The sequence below is a fragment of the Epinephelus moara genome, chromosome 1 (genome assembly GCF_006386435.1).
Source record: "Epinephelus moara isolate mb chromosome 1, YSFRI_EMoa_1.0, whole genome shotgun sequence".
NCBI classification, from domain to species: Eukaryota; Metazoa; Chordata; class Actinopteri; order Perciformes; family Serranidae; genus Epinephelus; species Epinephelus moara.
This window is the reverse complement of record NC_065506.1, coordinates 25,009,825-25,026,638: the sequence shown is the minus strand read 5'-3', so window position 1 is coordinate 25,026,638 and position 16,814 is coordinate 25,009,825. Positions and strand designations below refer to the sequence as shown.

The 16,814-nt window shown below is 39.6% G+C and overlaps 1 protein-coding gene across 1 annotated transcript; it reads right to left on the bottom strand.

The window, feature by feature from the left end:
- Positions 1-329: 329 nt before the first annotated feature.
- Positions 330-14,991, bottom strand: rab27a (RAB27A, member RAS oncogene family). Its single transcript, XM_050050036.1, has 6 exons — positions 14,768-14,991; positions 7,365-7,533; positions 4,552-4,637; positions 4,314-4,417; positions 3,861-3,984; positions 330-2,510 (listed from the first exon to the last, which is right to left on the bottom strand). The coding sequence occupies exons 2-6, from the start codon at positions 7,515-7,517 to the stop codon at positions 2,315-2,317; spliced, it is 663 nt and encodes a 220-aa protein (XP_049905993.1). The 5' UTR covers positions 7,518-7,533; positions 14,768-14,991; the 3' UTR covers positions 330-2,314.
- Positions 14,992-16,814: the final 1,823 nt, after the last annotated feature.

The following is a 16,814-nucleotide window of genomic DNA, read 5'->3' as shown; positions in this document are numbered from 1 at the left end:
CAAAAGGTTTCCAGACAAACTGTAGACAATTTCAAGATGACCTGAAGAAATGCGTGTCACTGTTTTAAGTTGTAAATTTACTGTAAAAAGGAGAGAAAACCAATCTATGCACTTCAAATTTAGGCTGCAGTAACATAAAAAACAAACATGAGGGTGTTGAATATTTAATACAATATGGTGATGATGATATTCTGTGTCATCTTATTAATGGCACACACAACAGAATAATACTATCTATAAATAGGAGCTGGTATCAGTTGTACTTGTACACAGCTCTCAGTCAACATTGTCAAGGTTGACTATATAAAATGAGACACTGCTTCAAGGAATACATAAATAAAAATGTTTATTTTTGGACATAATTTACATATTTTGCATATGAAAATGTATGGCACAATTGAAAATATGAAATATTTCAGCATAGTCTTATTAATATAATCAAATTTCAATAAATTTAGTGGTATTTTCAGATCTGTGGTTGAACAAGTTATTGGAAAAAACATACTCATTTGTCTAAACTAAAACATCACATTCACCCTTTGATACAGGAAAGCCTGACAGTGTAATACAATGAATGTGTGTGAAACTATCAAATACAGTAGGGATAAATGTTCTCACAAAAATATATGTGTTTTATTAAACCTAAATACTCTTCATTTTATAAAACATCAGTGGTATTATAAACTGGTTTCACTGTCTTACTATATAAATATTGCCAAGAAAAAAAAAGTCTGGGCTTGGCACTTTTCTAAAAATGAACAAATTCAACAGCCTACATGTTAGCATGGTCACATTAACACCTGAAACAAAACAATCTCCATCCAATCATGTAACGGGGCAGCTCTTTTCATGGCATCAGAATCAGAATCAGAATCAGAAATATTTTATTGATCCCCGAGGGGAAATTATTTATGTTACATCCAGGGTTTTTATAGGAAATGGGTTTAGCTGAGGCCATAAGCCACTCAGATCCTGATGCATCTTGTCACATGATAAATTTAATTAGTGGTTGACGGCCCAAACAATAGCCACACTCACTAAAAACATGGCATTTGCTATGTAAAATAGCACCACTGCTTATTTTCCCTGAAGTCGGATGTTTTATTTGATACAAATTAATTTATTTTTTTATAATACCAGCAGCGATGGTCATTGTTCTAATGATATAAATATGACTAATATTCATATGTTATCATCCTGGGGCCTGGGTAAAAGGTTTGAGTATCCAGGATCTCGCCTGATTTAAAACTGTCGGCATTGTTACAGGTGAATAATGATAAATATGAGCAATAAAGAAGACTGAAGATCAGCTGTACTTTAACTGGCGTTACTTACATGTTCACAAAACCTCTTTCTTTAAAATATAATAAGAGAATTTGAAAGTATATTATTTACTTTTGCAGGGGTCTTCTTAAACAGTAGGATGATCTACTTGAATCACCTGTCTTCCTGAGTTACTGCTCAGTTTTTACTTTGACATATTTATTCCTCTTATCAAACCACTGAGCATCAATAATTGTCCAAACCTGTCACTGTACATTATGAAGTGTTGTTGACTTGGTCAAACTGTATTCTATAATTCATGCTATGGCAACAAACAAGCACAGATTGATTTAGAGAAGGAAATACATGAGTGTTAATTGTCCATCTGGCTAATGTTAGATGGTCAATGCAAGCAACGTTTTCTGGCAGTGGCACTGTGGGACAGCAGTATTCAGCTGGACATTCAAAAAAGCATCAGTAGTATACAATTAAAAGTACATCCATAGCAAATTTCTCTCCCCAAATAAACCGTGACTGCAGGTGTGACAGTCAACATTTATCTGACTGTACAAAGAGAAACAGGAGGCACTTCTTCCTTTGAGTTAACTGCAGTGTGAATCTACGCTAATCTTACAGCAAGTAAAGAGTATTAACAGTGTATTTATAGCACATCTGGCAGGACACCTGAAACTATGATCAGCAGGTCTGACTGATCAATAAAGTTGGACATTTCAGCCAGGCGTCATAAGAAATAAATATCCCACACTCCAATATGAATCTATTATTCAAAAGACCCATCGTATGAATTCAAATGAAATGCCCACATTCAAAAGGCACTTATCTCTCCACTGACAAATAATACAGCATGTCAATGACAGTATATCAGTAATGCTGCACTGCTTTGAGGGGCAATGGACGCAAATATGTCAAGTTTCACCTAACACAATATATATGTGTATATATACTGTATATACTCCCACTGTTAAACTTGGACGTCTTCCTATTTTTCTGCAGTATTATGGGCACAGATACGTAACCATCATCATTGATTCTAACATGCACATTTGCTCCTCTCAGAGCCCTCTGAGATGTCGGGGTTGGTGGGTCCATTAACTCGAACGGTCCCGTCAGGGATCCAGGACTTGTCGACACATCGTTCCATCCTCTTCATGATAAGATCCAGCAGGACGTCCACAGTCTGGTTGACGTTCTGCCCGTTTGCAGCACTTGTCTCAAAGTATGGGATTCTGCATGGAAGGAAATATTGGTGACATTAAACACAGGATAAAAGACTACTGCTACCGGTTACAACGTGGCACAAACCAAGGCTGGAGTTATTCTATGTTTTCATCTTTAGTCCTATAAAAAGACAAAAAATGCAATGAACTTAAGTCAATTTCTCAATACTTTCAACTTCCTCTGCCTTCTGTGTTGCTGTCAAACTCATTTATTCCTACTGAGGATGTAAATCTTTAAAAACACGTCACCAAATATATGGTTTCTTTCTTATTTCTTTTAAGGCTCAGCTTTTTACTGAAATACAAATGCTGTCATATACTGTGTGAATTTTTTGTCTTAATTAGCGTTTGAGTTCTTGAGTTGTGGCCAAAAACATGTTTTGTGAGGTCACAGTCCCCTTGACCTTCGACCACCAAAATCTAACCAGTTAATCCTTGAGTCCAAGTGGACGTTTGTGCTTAGTGTAATGAATTCCCGAAAGGCGCTCCTAAAATTTGGCGGTCACGAGAACAGGACAGTCAGACTGATGGACAAGCCCGAAACATAATGTTTCTGGCCACTGCTGTCACTGGCGCAGAGTCATAAAAATATAGAACATCGTCAGTCTTATTTTTAAAACTTCAAACACATAGATCATACAACATGGTGCTCCCATAAGTATCAAAGCACTGAAATACAGGTGAAAGTCTATTTTTATAAATTTGTATGTTTTCACAAAATCAGCCAAAACCAAATATATTTGTGGAGACGTCATCATACAGGCTAATGGCTGAACATTTCAAGATAATCAAAGAGACAATGTGTAATGTGCAGCAGCATCAGCTCGGGGTGATATGTTACTAGTAGTAGTGTTTTTATTGAGTCATCACACATAATACTTTAAGTATAAACAAAATCAACAACCTATATATTAAGTAGTAACTGAAAAGGCTCAGGCAGAAGCAAAAGCTCTGGCTGACTTTGTTTTTGCTCTGAACATTATTTGCATTATTTCATAATATACAAAATCGTGTTTTAGGATTTTAAATACAGTGCATTAGTGTGATCAAAGTGACAAATAATATGTATGGCTTGTTTTTGTAGTAAGACTATCTATGAGGTTTATTCCTCTCCCTAAGGCATGTAAAAGACTTCACACAGGGCATTTCCACTATAATGTATGTGTTTTTAGTAAAGGTGTGTCTACCAGGGTCAGAGCAGGATATTTCACACGTGTGCACAAATATTTGCTTTTCCAGTAGGACCAATTTAGTCTGACATTCTCCTGCACAGACTTTGGCAAACAATGCAGGCACTGCCTTCTTGACAAATAACTGAGGGAGAGGTCCATGTGCAGATGGATCAAAACTGAGACATACCCATATTTCTCTGCCAGCTCACGGGCCTCCTCTTCACTCACTGCTCTCTGGTCTGACAGGTCACATTTGTTGCCACACAAAACGACGTCTGGACTCTCGCAGTATGCGTGAATCTGTAACTGACCTGGAAGACACATTCAGAAATTTTAAAAGCACAAAGTCCTGTTTTAATGTGTGATAAGTTTGCTTTTGAGAAAGATATAAAGCCATCTTTAATGTATTATATTCACATGAGAAAGACTTATTCATAACTAGAAGATTAAGAGTTTAATCACACAATATTCTGGGTCTAACAGCCTAGTGTAGAGTGTTTGGTCATCACTGAATGAAGGTATGTTGGCCGTCACCAAGGGATTTATTATTGTCAAATCTCCTGTGCACTATATGATTTAATATTAAAGTCAGGTTATTGAATAAAAGTGTACATTCAGAGTGATGTATCAGAAGACATACTCATCCAGTTTCTGACGTTGAGGAAACTTTGTTCATTTGTGAGGTCGAACAGGAGGAGGAAACCCATTGCATCTCTGAAGAAGGCGGTCGTCAAACTCCGAAACCTGGCACCATTCAGACAGGAAAGAACCACTTGTGAGGAATATTTTAAACAGTGAAAAGGCACATTTAAAAACAACTTAAGACAAAAACAGGTTTGAGTTGGGTGAGAAAGCACTGGAAGAAGTCCTTCATGTACCTCTCCTGTCCTGCAGTGTCCCACAGCTGCATGTGGATCTTCTGTGCTCTACCTGAAGATCCATCTGGACCTGTTGATTTGTACACCTGAGTGAAACAGAGACAGGTGAGGTCAAACTAGCTGAATGTTCTCTACACTAAATATACCTGCTTTTAAATATTATCTTAAACAGCTATAAAACAAAGTCAGCTGTGTTGTGGGAAAAAGGCTTGTGGTTACTGACTGAGTGTCGTTTAGCAGGGCTGCACATAAATAAACAAAAAATAAAACAGGAAAGACGAGGCATACTTGGCAACATCCATCCAGCTGCTCGTGTTAACTAACTAAATAAGCTATCTTAAGAGGAAGAATGTTTTTGCGCTCTGGCTTCTTACAGTAGCTTGTACTGATAGTGTATTTGCTTAGTTCACTTTAGAGGTGCCGTTGTGGTAAAGAGAAATATATGCCATAAAACAATGACAAAATAAACACAAAATAAAAATGGATTTAAGGCTGACTTGACTTAATAAAAGAGCAATACACTTTAAATGTACAGCCACTGTCAGTGTGTGTTTTTATATTTAAAGGTCCCATATTATGCTCATTTTTAGGTCCATAGTCATGTTTTGGGTTTCTCCTACAACATGTTTACTTTACAAACAGACTAACAAACATACATAAAAGCCAGACTTGACCGAAATAAATACAAAATTAAGCCTATTACATAAACAGACAGGAAAAATGGCCAAGAATAACAAAACATGGTGCAGTGTGGACATCTGCTAATAGATGGTGAATTAAGGTGCCCAACTATTGGGCCCCAAATAATCCCAGAGACTAGTTCCCTGAGCCATCTAGAGAAACGGGGAGCACTGTTTACATGCTTGAATGTAAACATGTTTTTCCTTAAACTGTCAGCCTGAATATACCTGTATTCACCCTCTGTCGGTGTGTCTGGGTCATTGGCATCTGCACTGTCTGTGCCTCTGCACCGTCATCACAGCAGGGGGAATGATTGTAATGGCTCTTTCTATCCTTGTAGGACGCATTCACACTGGCGCTATTTGGTCTGCTTTAAGAAAACCCTGGTCCGCTTCCATGGTAGTTCGGTTCGTTTGGAGTGGTGTGAACGCTCATTCGAACTCTGGTGCGGACCAAACAAGCGAACCCTGGTCCGCTTGAAAACTGGAGGTCTCGGCTCACTTGCAAGTGAACCCTGGTGCAGTTCGCTTACAGTGGGAAATGCAAACGGACTATCCAGTGAAACAAAACAAAGCCAACAGTGCAAATAGGGAGAATCAGAGGTAAAAAAAAAAAAAAGGTTGGAAAATGTCTCGTGGGCAGACGTGGAGTAGTGAGGAGGTGCACAATATGGGACCTTTAATTTTGAGTCATGTTCTGTGATCACATACAGAGACATAGTCACTGGAAATTACAGTTTTCATAGCGTATTGTCTATTTGTATGCCAGCATCTGACAAAGCTGACATCAAAAGATCCGAATCAAAACTTGAATTGTATTCTGTTAATAATCTCACATTGCATCAGTGGTTTAAAAGATTTAACTAGGCAGCTTGTTATTAAATTTTGAGCTTCATTCGCAGCATAACTGACGAGCTCCTTCCTGTTAAACAACTTTGTTTGGTCTCATTTTCAAAACATTTCTAATCCATACATGAAAGAGTTTCCACTGATTTGAATGAATCATAAAAGATTAGCAGCATTAATCTGGTGTTTCATGGTAAAATGGATGACGGCTGCTTGTAGAAATTAAGACACATCTGTGTTATTGGAATTTCATCTGACAGTCTAGGAAGTAACTTGAGGTCACGCAGACTAAACTGCAGATATTAATTAATTGAAATATTATCCACATCTTTTCTCTGATCTATTCAACAGTGCATCACTTCCGGTGGTTGCAGTCAACACATCACCAGCACAGGAAGCAACTGAAACCCATTATAGATTAAAAGTGGTGTTTAGCGTAGCATTGAGTCTTGGTGCATGCTGTTGCTTGCAGATGTGACTGTGACCACTGGACAGGCAGCCGCAGTGTTAGTGGTGTATCCATCTCATTATACATTTAATATAACGTCATGGTCATTTCATGGACCAGGAAACAGCAACTGACTGGTGATTAATTATTACACTAAATGGATTTCTACAGTCAGAGGCAGGAAGCACAGCTCTGGGTTGTCTGAGGATGCACTATAACTACTTGTTGTGCTGTTGACAGCTAATTAGGATATTTACAAAAGCTTTTCTGTAAGTGCAACTTTTTAAATCACAGCTGTCAAACATTTTAAATGTTTTCTGAGAATATTCACTTGCTGTATATTTATCTTTTATCAGAGATGGTGGAAATACTTCTAATAAAAGACTGTCAGTGGTGATATTCAGTGACTTAATATAAATCATCCTGGACTGACTGAACCTCCAGTGTAGCTGTGATAAAACTGTTATCAGATTATATCCCTGGAGCTTTAGGTCAGTAGCATTAAACACTGAGTAAATATGAACACTGCTCAGCTGTTTGCCAATGGTATGAAGTGTTTATTCTTGAGGAGGGTGCTGCCTGCCGTTCACCAACATTAGTCATTACTCGGATTTCTGTTGCGACATTCATAAGAAGCCTTTGTTACAAGAGAGTTACTTAATGGTGTGGGAATGCACTTAAACCCCTAATTAGGTAGCCAGAAATGCATGCAGCACACAAGGACACAAGGAAATGTTAAGTTAGAGGTGCAGAGCGTAAAATCCACGTGTCTTTTTACTGAATGAAAGAAATCCATACAATTCTGGTGCAGGCCTTCGTTCAAAGTCGACTGAACTTACCACTCTTTTTTCTCTGAAGTCTATCCCAACTGTAGTGATGAACTTGGAGTTAAACTTGCAGTCTGTGTATTGGTAGAGGAAGCTCGTTTTTCCCACGCCGGAGTCACCAAGGGCTAGGAATTTGATGAGGTAATCATAGTCCCCATCAGACATAGTGAGTGCCTAATTTCTGAAACATACAAACAAAACAACTCAGTCAGACAACAATCACACTATTTGGCAAAGACATAAATGACAAAATTAAAGTGGTATTTGTTTTTGCCCCCTCAATGACACAGTGAAGACGGCGACATTGTGAAGCTATGACAGAAGGATCACGTCCATGGTGACACAAACCCACACACTAGTCTACATCACCCAAATCATACAAACATCAGGGACGCTTAAAATGCCCAAAGCACTTCAAAACACATAATTGAGCCACACTGTCATATGGGGTGACAAAATCCCTCATCACAAAGTACACGGGCACTGTAGTTTATTTTAACTCAATTCTCCATACATGTTTTTGCTGCTGTTCACAATCACTAGCATGCCAAATGTGTATTCATCCACCACTAAAAATAGTCCCCAACAAATGCACTATTTACTCTTGTCTGAGCAACATTTGCTAAAAAACCCAAACAAGAGCTGTTTAAGAAAATTAGTGAGCCTTTTTTGACGGTGAAATTATATTTTTGCGGCCAATTTTTAAGCCTTCAGACAGAGATGGGAAGTTGGAAAGTCTAAAAAATGTTGGTTTTAGTATTTTCATGGGATTTGTTGACAATAAGAAAAACACCAGACTCATCCTTTTGTCTAGGTAAGAGTAAAAAAAATATCAGTGTGTTACATAAACGTTTTCTAAAGAGCAATGACGTACATCGAGGGAACTTTTGAAAGCATTATATGCAATAATGTCATGTCTCAAAACTCAACTAACCAATGAGAGTGATAGCAGGCTGAGTCGTCCTGCCCTAACAGGTGCAACAAAACTAACAGGAGAGAGAAGACGATGTTGTGCAAGTCCAGTTTGTACAGTATGTAACCACACCATCCTGAGAGGAGGTCTAATCAGGTGTGGAAACACCTGTGTGGGTGGATGATAGCGTCAGGGCTTTAAGATCTGTCTCTCAAGTTGGTAGAGATCATTTAGGCAAAACATCTAATACTATGTTCGATAAACAATATAATTTTGAGTTCTTCCGCAGAGTGAAGGTGATGCACATCGGAGGGACTTATTCCCTCAGTCTGCTTATGCCATTATGTCAACCCCGCACAGGTCAACCCCCACACCTCCGTGTTAGGCCTTTAGTGTGTTGTTTTGTCTGTCGTCTTTCCAGTCCAACTGGTTAATTCAACAGGATGCAAATTAAATTGAATGAGACTACTACTACTGCTACTATCACCTCTACATGAATTCTGTCGCCACTCTAGTTCCCGCGAACAGCCAAAAAACCATTGCTAAAACACATCTGTCTGCTAGTTTTCTGATGTACAGTTGCACAAGAACACCATTTCCTAATATTCATGTAACCACAACACTACAAAAACTGGAAATTGCTCACACCATTTTGAAAAATGGCAATGCACTTTTTCCCTTTTAATCTGGGGCGTTGGTACCAATGGATAACTTAAGTCGTCTCATTTCATATGATACAAATATCTTCAATGTAGCTTTAAAACTGAGCCTGCCTGGCTCCTCATCTTTGCAACGTTCAGCTTTGATTGTCGTCATTCTTTTTTGAGCCCCTGATTTTTGGTGAGGTGTTTTGACTAAGTTAGTCAGGCTGCAGTTTGTTTTACATCTTTACATTAGCAGCACTTGTGTGTTCTGCACATGTGACTCATTCACCACTTTCGCAATAACTGCAGCGGGTGGGGTTTCAGATGTCAAATTTAAAATGTGCTTTAATAATAACAATACATTTTTTTTTACCATGTACATACATATAAGTTGTATGGTCAGTAAAGTGATGTAAAGTCATGTGCTTGATCTCATTTAAGGGTGAATGCACCCTGAGGTGAAGGAAAATAAAATGATTCTCCCTGAGATTGTTTTTTTTTTGGACTTCAAGTGTAAATAATATGCTTATGTGCACAAAGACAGCATAAAATAGAGCTTGTTTATCAGAAAAAAGTGCCAAGGGAGATCCCCCACACCCTCCCACAGAGGTGCGGCCTAAGCTCCGGATGTCCTCAAATCCTAAACGCCCCTGCGCGTACCTGACCTGCACAAGGCTGCTATGTCAGGATTTGCCTCTTGGCAAAGATGTGTGAGAACAACAAACGCCAAAAGGTTGAAAACAGGCAATTCATTTATTTTCCATCCTGATAAATATTACTAATATTTGTTTAATAACTCATCCCTGTCTCTTTGTAAAAGCTGAGTATCCCTCGACTAACACTATAGCGGTACATATTTTCCTACACAATGACAATTAGAAGCGCACCATAATATCTGCTGAAACATTTTCACTTGACACGGTCGACTAATTCCGGTCCAAACATTTAAAAGAAAGCAAGGATGTATCATATGACCAGCTCGTACAAAAGTCTTCAGACGAGTTTTACATTCTTTCACTGTAACCCCCGCTGAACCCTTCATCTGGAGCCATAAGCAGCTTAAGGTCTCGTGCAAAGTCAGGATCCATGATGAATGCACTGTGATGGAGATGGTAACCACGAGCACTGATGGGGCTATAAATGGTGAGCAAACACCGCCGAGCCCCTGAACTCTGAAGTGTACATTCCTGCATGTGGGCCTGTATTTACTCAGGTAGGTTAAAAGTTATAAATTAGGTTTTAGTTTACTCTTTACTGGTGAGTCTTCATCGTATGGTTTACTCTGTTGTAAAGCTCTTTATAACAGTTTTCAAAAATGCTTTACATATCTATTTTTATCTCCCTCTACAAGGCAAGGCAACCATCAAACACACGCAGTTCAGATTCCTACACCACTCTGTTATGTTATCAGTAAAAATAAATAAGATGTAGCTATTATTGAGTGGTGAAACCCACAGAGAACTGTAACTTGCTTCATTTTGGTCTGTAAAAATCAGGTTTTTCAGATCACAACATTCCCAACTTTACATTTACATATGAGCCAGATGGTTAATTCGCTAAAAACTCACAACTTCCTAAGGCATCTTATCTTTCATGACACCACCTTCCTCTTATCGTGCACTCAGAAGGCCCACTGATGCACTTACATTTGTTTGTTAGGTACAACTAGCTAAAATCAACGCAGATTTAGGTGAGGGTCCTGGTATTGTGCGTGCATCAAAGGAATGGCAACTCGGACCATTAATGGAACTGATTCATCATTTATGTTATCAGTAACATCTGTCATGTCATAGCAAGTCAAAGCGTCTGCTGTGGAAACAATTATTCTGACTGCTTGTAATTTCTTTTACTACTCAACTCACTGACATTATTATTGACACAAAACTTGAGTCAGTATTGGATTTCTGTTTCAGTGAAAACAGGTCACAGCATGACGAGCAAAACCACACTGCTAGAGATGGCCTACAGATTATGTCAGCAAATTTCTGCAGACTATTATCAGGCTCATCAGATGACTTCTCACTGAGTCCCAAATGCAAACACGAAATGGTATAATCTCGCGTTGACAAGCGACTGTTATAATGTAAAGAAAGCAAATGTTCATGCATATTATGTCTAGTGCACAAAGCCGTGCAAAAAACGAAACCTTTAAGGCCATTCCCCAGCCATGTTTGCCAGTCCTATCAAAACCATGAAAAGGAAGTGAGCTCAGATGGCAGAGTACGATCTTCCGTTGTGTCAGGCAAGAAAACAGCGAGCGCAGTAAACAAATAGAAAGAACAAGAAGTCTTATCTTAATTGCCGCCTTACATAAACCTTTCTGAAACAACCATGTCCCTAATAGGCGTCTTCTACTGGATGTCTCCTAATGAAACATAATGACGCCGGTTTGACATCAAAGGGCTGACATTAAGAAAGCAAGAAGAAGAAGACCTTTCTAAGATTCCATCGCTGCCTGTGGTTGAGTGGTCTCCCAATTACCATCTTAATGCATCAGCTTTCTGTAACTATCTTCTATGCCTTAGAAGTCTAATCTAAGTTAAGCTAATTCGGGTTAAGAGGAAATAACAGTGGACAGTCAGTGTCATGTTTCCCAAAACCTTTTAACAGCAAACAAACGAGGCCCTGTTGTACTACCACACTACGACATTTCGTAATACATTACCCCCTTAATAAGAGAGGGCCTCACAAGCAGCAGATAAATAGCCGTCTTACACTGAGTGTGACGCTTATCTTAACCAAATTTATTGGTGTTGGGTTATCAATTATTCTGACATATGCTCTGGGAGGATGGATTGGAGATGTGTTTATCATTCTTAATTGATAAGAGATACACCAATATATGGGCATATTGAGTCTATCAGTCAATAGAGTTCTGCAGGGATGATGTTTTTTTGTAGGCTGACCTGGAAGTTAGCACTGCACTGGTTCCCTTAATAAGAAGCCAATAAAATTTTGGGGTGACTGCAGAAAACAAGCTCTACAACAAAAATTTATGGTGTACACATTTTGCTCACCAAGATAATCTTCACAAATGAACAACACTTTTATGATTTTTGAAGCTTAAATGCAATCGCCAGAGGTGAAAAGCTAATGTTAGAATATAAACGAACCACACTACGGTCGCATGACTTCAACATCGCCAACACAACAAGGCTGTAAAGGTGTGATGTCGTTCTGTAGTCTCATGTAGCCACTTGTTAGTGTCCGCCTTTTTTAAGACATGTAAAAGCTTCAAATTTAATTAGTGGGGTATTTTATGACGAACTCTCTTAAACGTGTTAACCACAGACCTTATTTCAGGCATCTAACCAAAAACCATTCAAATAACCCATTGACTTGGAGTACAAAAATGCCAACTCATTTCTGCATTTTAGGACTCATTCCCACATCACACTTTATCAGCTTTACTAAGAAAAATCAGTATCTTGTATTTTTTTAGTGCCCTTGGTGGAACCAATATTTTTTGAGTTTTCTCATTAATGGGAATCATTTGACAAACACAGTCTGTTAGCTGACAGAGAAACTGTCTATGACGGCAGTAGTATCCTCAGAATTTATTTGACAGCGCACAGTGACTGAGTTAATGTAACTGGTGGAAGCACATGAATCTGACGATAATATTAAAAGAGAAACTGTATTTAATGTGGGTTGGTCACGTCTGACTGATACCAGATCCACTTATTAAGGTCAGTATCGGTGCCGATGATCAATCCGTGTATCGGATCAGGGCATCCAAGGCTGTAACCGATCAAAGCAGTCAACTGCCATACGACCGGAAAAAAGCTTCACACTCACCAACTGGCAATCAGATCAGGCAATTAAATTATTGTGGGCTGCTGTGGCTCAGGATGTGAGTAGGTCGACCCCTGATCAGAAGATTGGTGGTTTGATACCTGGCTCCTCCAGTCTGCTCGTTGAAGTATCATTGGGCAAGACACTGAACCCCAAATTGCTCTTTATAGCTGTGCCATCACTGTGTGACTGCATGCGTCTACAGGTGTCTAGGTTAAAAACTGTGTTGCAGGTGGCGCCTTGTATGGTAGCTTCAACCACTGGTGTGTGAATGAGTGTATGTGACTGTGGTGTAAAAGCACTTTCAGTGGTTGCAAGACTAAAAAGGTGCTACACAAGTACAAGTCCATTTACCAAAAATAACTGTTTGCCGCTAGTGTATGTGCCATTTAAGATAAACTGTTACAGTAGGAGCCTTAAACAGCTGCACTATTACACAATGTTGAGCCCCCCTGTTGTAGAGGGGCCCTAGGTTAAAATCTAGTTACAAGACCTTTATTATTTCAGTATATAATGTGGTTACATGGTCCATTTTATTTTAAAAATGTGTGCCTCCTTATTTTACCACAAACTAATTACCAACTAATGCATTTACAGTGTGTTAAAAGTGGGAAAAACTGGGTCAAAAGGTACCCACATTGCATTTTTGCCCTGGGGCACCATTGTGGCTTGATCTGGCCCTGAGTGCATCACTATTACAAACTGAATAAAAGTATCATGGTCTTGTTTTTTCAAGCATCTTAATTACTTTAGTATGTGGATGTCTGAAAACGTTAACCTGTGTTGCACCTGCATATGCACTACTTCATGAATAAAATCTGGGTCTGATACAAGTGTGAGAAAATACTGGATGCCGTGTTGTCTTCAAAAAAATGTCTTTTTATGGGGACATAGGACTACACAGTGTTGTATTGTCTTAATCACAATAACAGGACTGATCTAATTTATTTTCAGACATTTTGACAGGACTTAAGTCACTATTTAAGTTGATTAGATTGTTTTAGAAACTCTTTATGATTTAATAATTGCATTACTGTTAAATTCTGATTTTGTGGCATGTTTGTCTTCTGTCTTGTGTTGTTATTTTTACATACTTAGGCCAGGACTCTCTTTAAAGAGCTTCTTAATCTCAATGAATGCCTTCCTATTTAGATAAAGTTTAAATAAACTTTATCTACATCAATATCTGCTGGAATTTTCTTCTGCACTGGGAGTTAACCCAGTAGCTGTGTTTGCCAGACCAAATACTACCACCCATGCATACCAGCAAACAAAAAGCTGCTTTAATCATTTGTCAGGGAGAAGTGGAAGACCCACCCTAGGCAGCTGTCCAACACACAGGCCAGCTCCTTAGGAAAATCCGGATATGCACATACCATAAACTTGAAAGGGTGCAGCACTATTGTGATGTACAGCTCAGAATAAAATCAAATGATTAGATATAGTCACCATGTTTCTTTAAGACTCCTGGCTGCCAGAGCTGGGGACTATCTGGTCATTAAAATAGCTTGTGGGGAGTTATCTGCAGCAGGCAGTGTGAGGCACATAAAACTTTATCAAATCGATTAACCGACACAAATACAACAATATAATGACCCTCAGCTGGTCCTCATGTGGCCGTCAGTGGTGGCCAGGAGGCCTGTTGGGCAAATATAACCCCTTTTGTTTTACTTAGGAGACTAAATAGGATGCCAACTTTCCAGCGTCCTCTGTCAGCCAACATATGGATTCAAACATGTCTAAACATTGTGATAAATATTAATAACACGACCTTTTTGGAGGACATGTTTTCTTGCATGTATGGTTATTGAGCAAGTGTTGAAGAAGCTAACAACTGTGAGAGGAGGCAGGTGTCAAAATGTGTCCCAAAACCAGCTCTCTCTTGTGTGAGGGTACATTTAACAAGTTCCTCAGCAGGCAGAAAGCCTGTAACTAACGCAGATAACCGAGTGAATCAAAGTTAAAATAAAACTTTCCAGCCCCTCGCTAACTGCTGACAGATGCTACAGACGGATTTCTTCGACTGACATTTCCTGAAAACCCTCAAATGTTCACATACTCACCAGCCCCGGGGCGTTGCTGCTGCGCACTGAGTCCTGGTGTTAGTAAAAGTGTTTAAAAGTCACCGGTGAAGACTTTACCGAGAGGTGAATAAAGGATAACGTTACTTTCTGTAGGCCATTAGTTGACATGAGCTTCATTAACAGTGAACACCTCCTGTACTCTCCGTGGTTGTAGAGAAACAGCTCCTCCTCACGGAGCCAGCGGCCGTTTCATGATTCACAGCTAACAGTTAGCTAACTGAAGAGGAAACACCAGCCGTTAACGTTACACCCCCGGAGGCGGAACATGGAGGGTAGACTCACTATACTCAAGTTTTTCCACTTCATGCTGCATACCTCTACTCCAATACGTGATTTTAAATGGAAATATATACTGCATTTACCCGACAGCTCCCTATCACCAGCATGGGCGAATTTAGAGACAGTGAGTCCCTGGGCACAGATATGTAACGGGCCCCACCACCTCTCCTACAGAGGACACACACACACACACACACACACACACAAACACACACACACAGTAAATGTGGTGGTTTCATGCCTCTTTTAGTTGTTATGCATCTTTTGGTGGTTTTGGGTCTCTTAGTGGCCATTTTGTGTCTCCTTGTGGGTTTTTTCTTATCAGAATCAACTTTATTCGCCAAGTACATGTGTAGATACAAGGAATTTGACTCCGGTAGACTTGCTCTCAGTGTACCAGAATTGACATAAGTACTCAAAATTTAGTCAAGATGTGGAATATACAGAAATATACAACATACAAAAAATATACAAATATACAATATACAAGGATGCAAGTGTTGTTTGTCCTGCCACTCTGTGACTGTTACTGTACATTCACACCAACAGCGACCGGAGCTTCCAAAACGGCAGAAGTCATTCATTTTCAATGATGGTGAATTGGGCGACCTTGTTGTTAGCCGCGCATCTTGGGCGTCCAAAGCAACTGTACCAGTCCAGAGGGGAGTTAAAACTTGTTTAACTTTATGGTAATAAGCTCTGATGCGGTTTGGCGACAACCAATCAGAATGCTGACGTGCTTCGATGAAGCGGGTCCCAGAGAACAAGCCATGTAACTTTGGTTCCTACAGCACACTTGTTCCAACAATGGATATCAAGAAGTTTATTACTTGCGTTCGCGCCCACTCAGTCCTTTATAATGTGTCGCTGCTCGGTTACAGAGACCAAAATAAAAAGAATGAGGCTTGGGACCATGTCGCGGAGGTACTTGGTTGGTCTGGTGAGTTTTAAAGTGTGTAATGTTAGTAATGGAGAAGAGAATTGCAGGCTAATATTGCGACACAGCATGCAAGTCTTCCTTGCTTGGTTTGACTGGGATGACGGTATCTGTTTTCATTGACCAAACATAACTTTCTGTATCCCAACTATGGGCTTTTTGACTGGACAACAGCAAGCAGCAACTACGCTGCTTTCAAGCCAGTAGTCTGCTTTGCGGCTCCTTTAAATTGACAAGCACGATCGAACACTCCAATGATTCACGTGATGAGCGACTAGAGCACCAAAGCTGCCACAAATATTTTTGACAGTTGTGCTTCTTGGGCATCTGCAAGAGACTTTTCCTCTTTGGAAGCTTCTGGTTTGAACATACAGTTAGGAGTTCATCAGAGCGGTCCTGGGGGAAGAAACTGTCTTTGTGATGGGTAGTTTTGGTGTAAAGTGCTCTTTAGCGCCTACCGGAGGGGAGGAGTTTAAACAGTTTGTGTCCGGGGTCTACAGTGATGTTTCCTGCCCGTTTCCTGACCCTTGACTGGTACAGGTCCTGGATGGAGGGTAGATCAGTCCCAATAATGCTCTCTGCACACCTGATTGTCCGTTTCAGTCTGTTCCTGTCCAGTTTGGTGGCAGATCCAAACCAGACGGTGATGGATGTGCAGAGAACGGACTGGATTATGGCTGTGTAGAAAGTGATCAGTAGTTCCCGATTTCCCCTTTTCTTATACCCCTTTTCCTCCAAAATTAGTGCATGTACATGTTTTTTATAAACACCGGGAAAACCCACTCAAAATAGGCTATAGACCAGCAATAC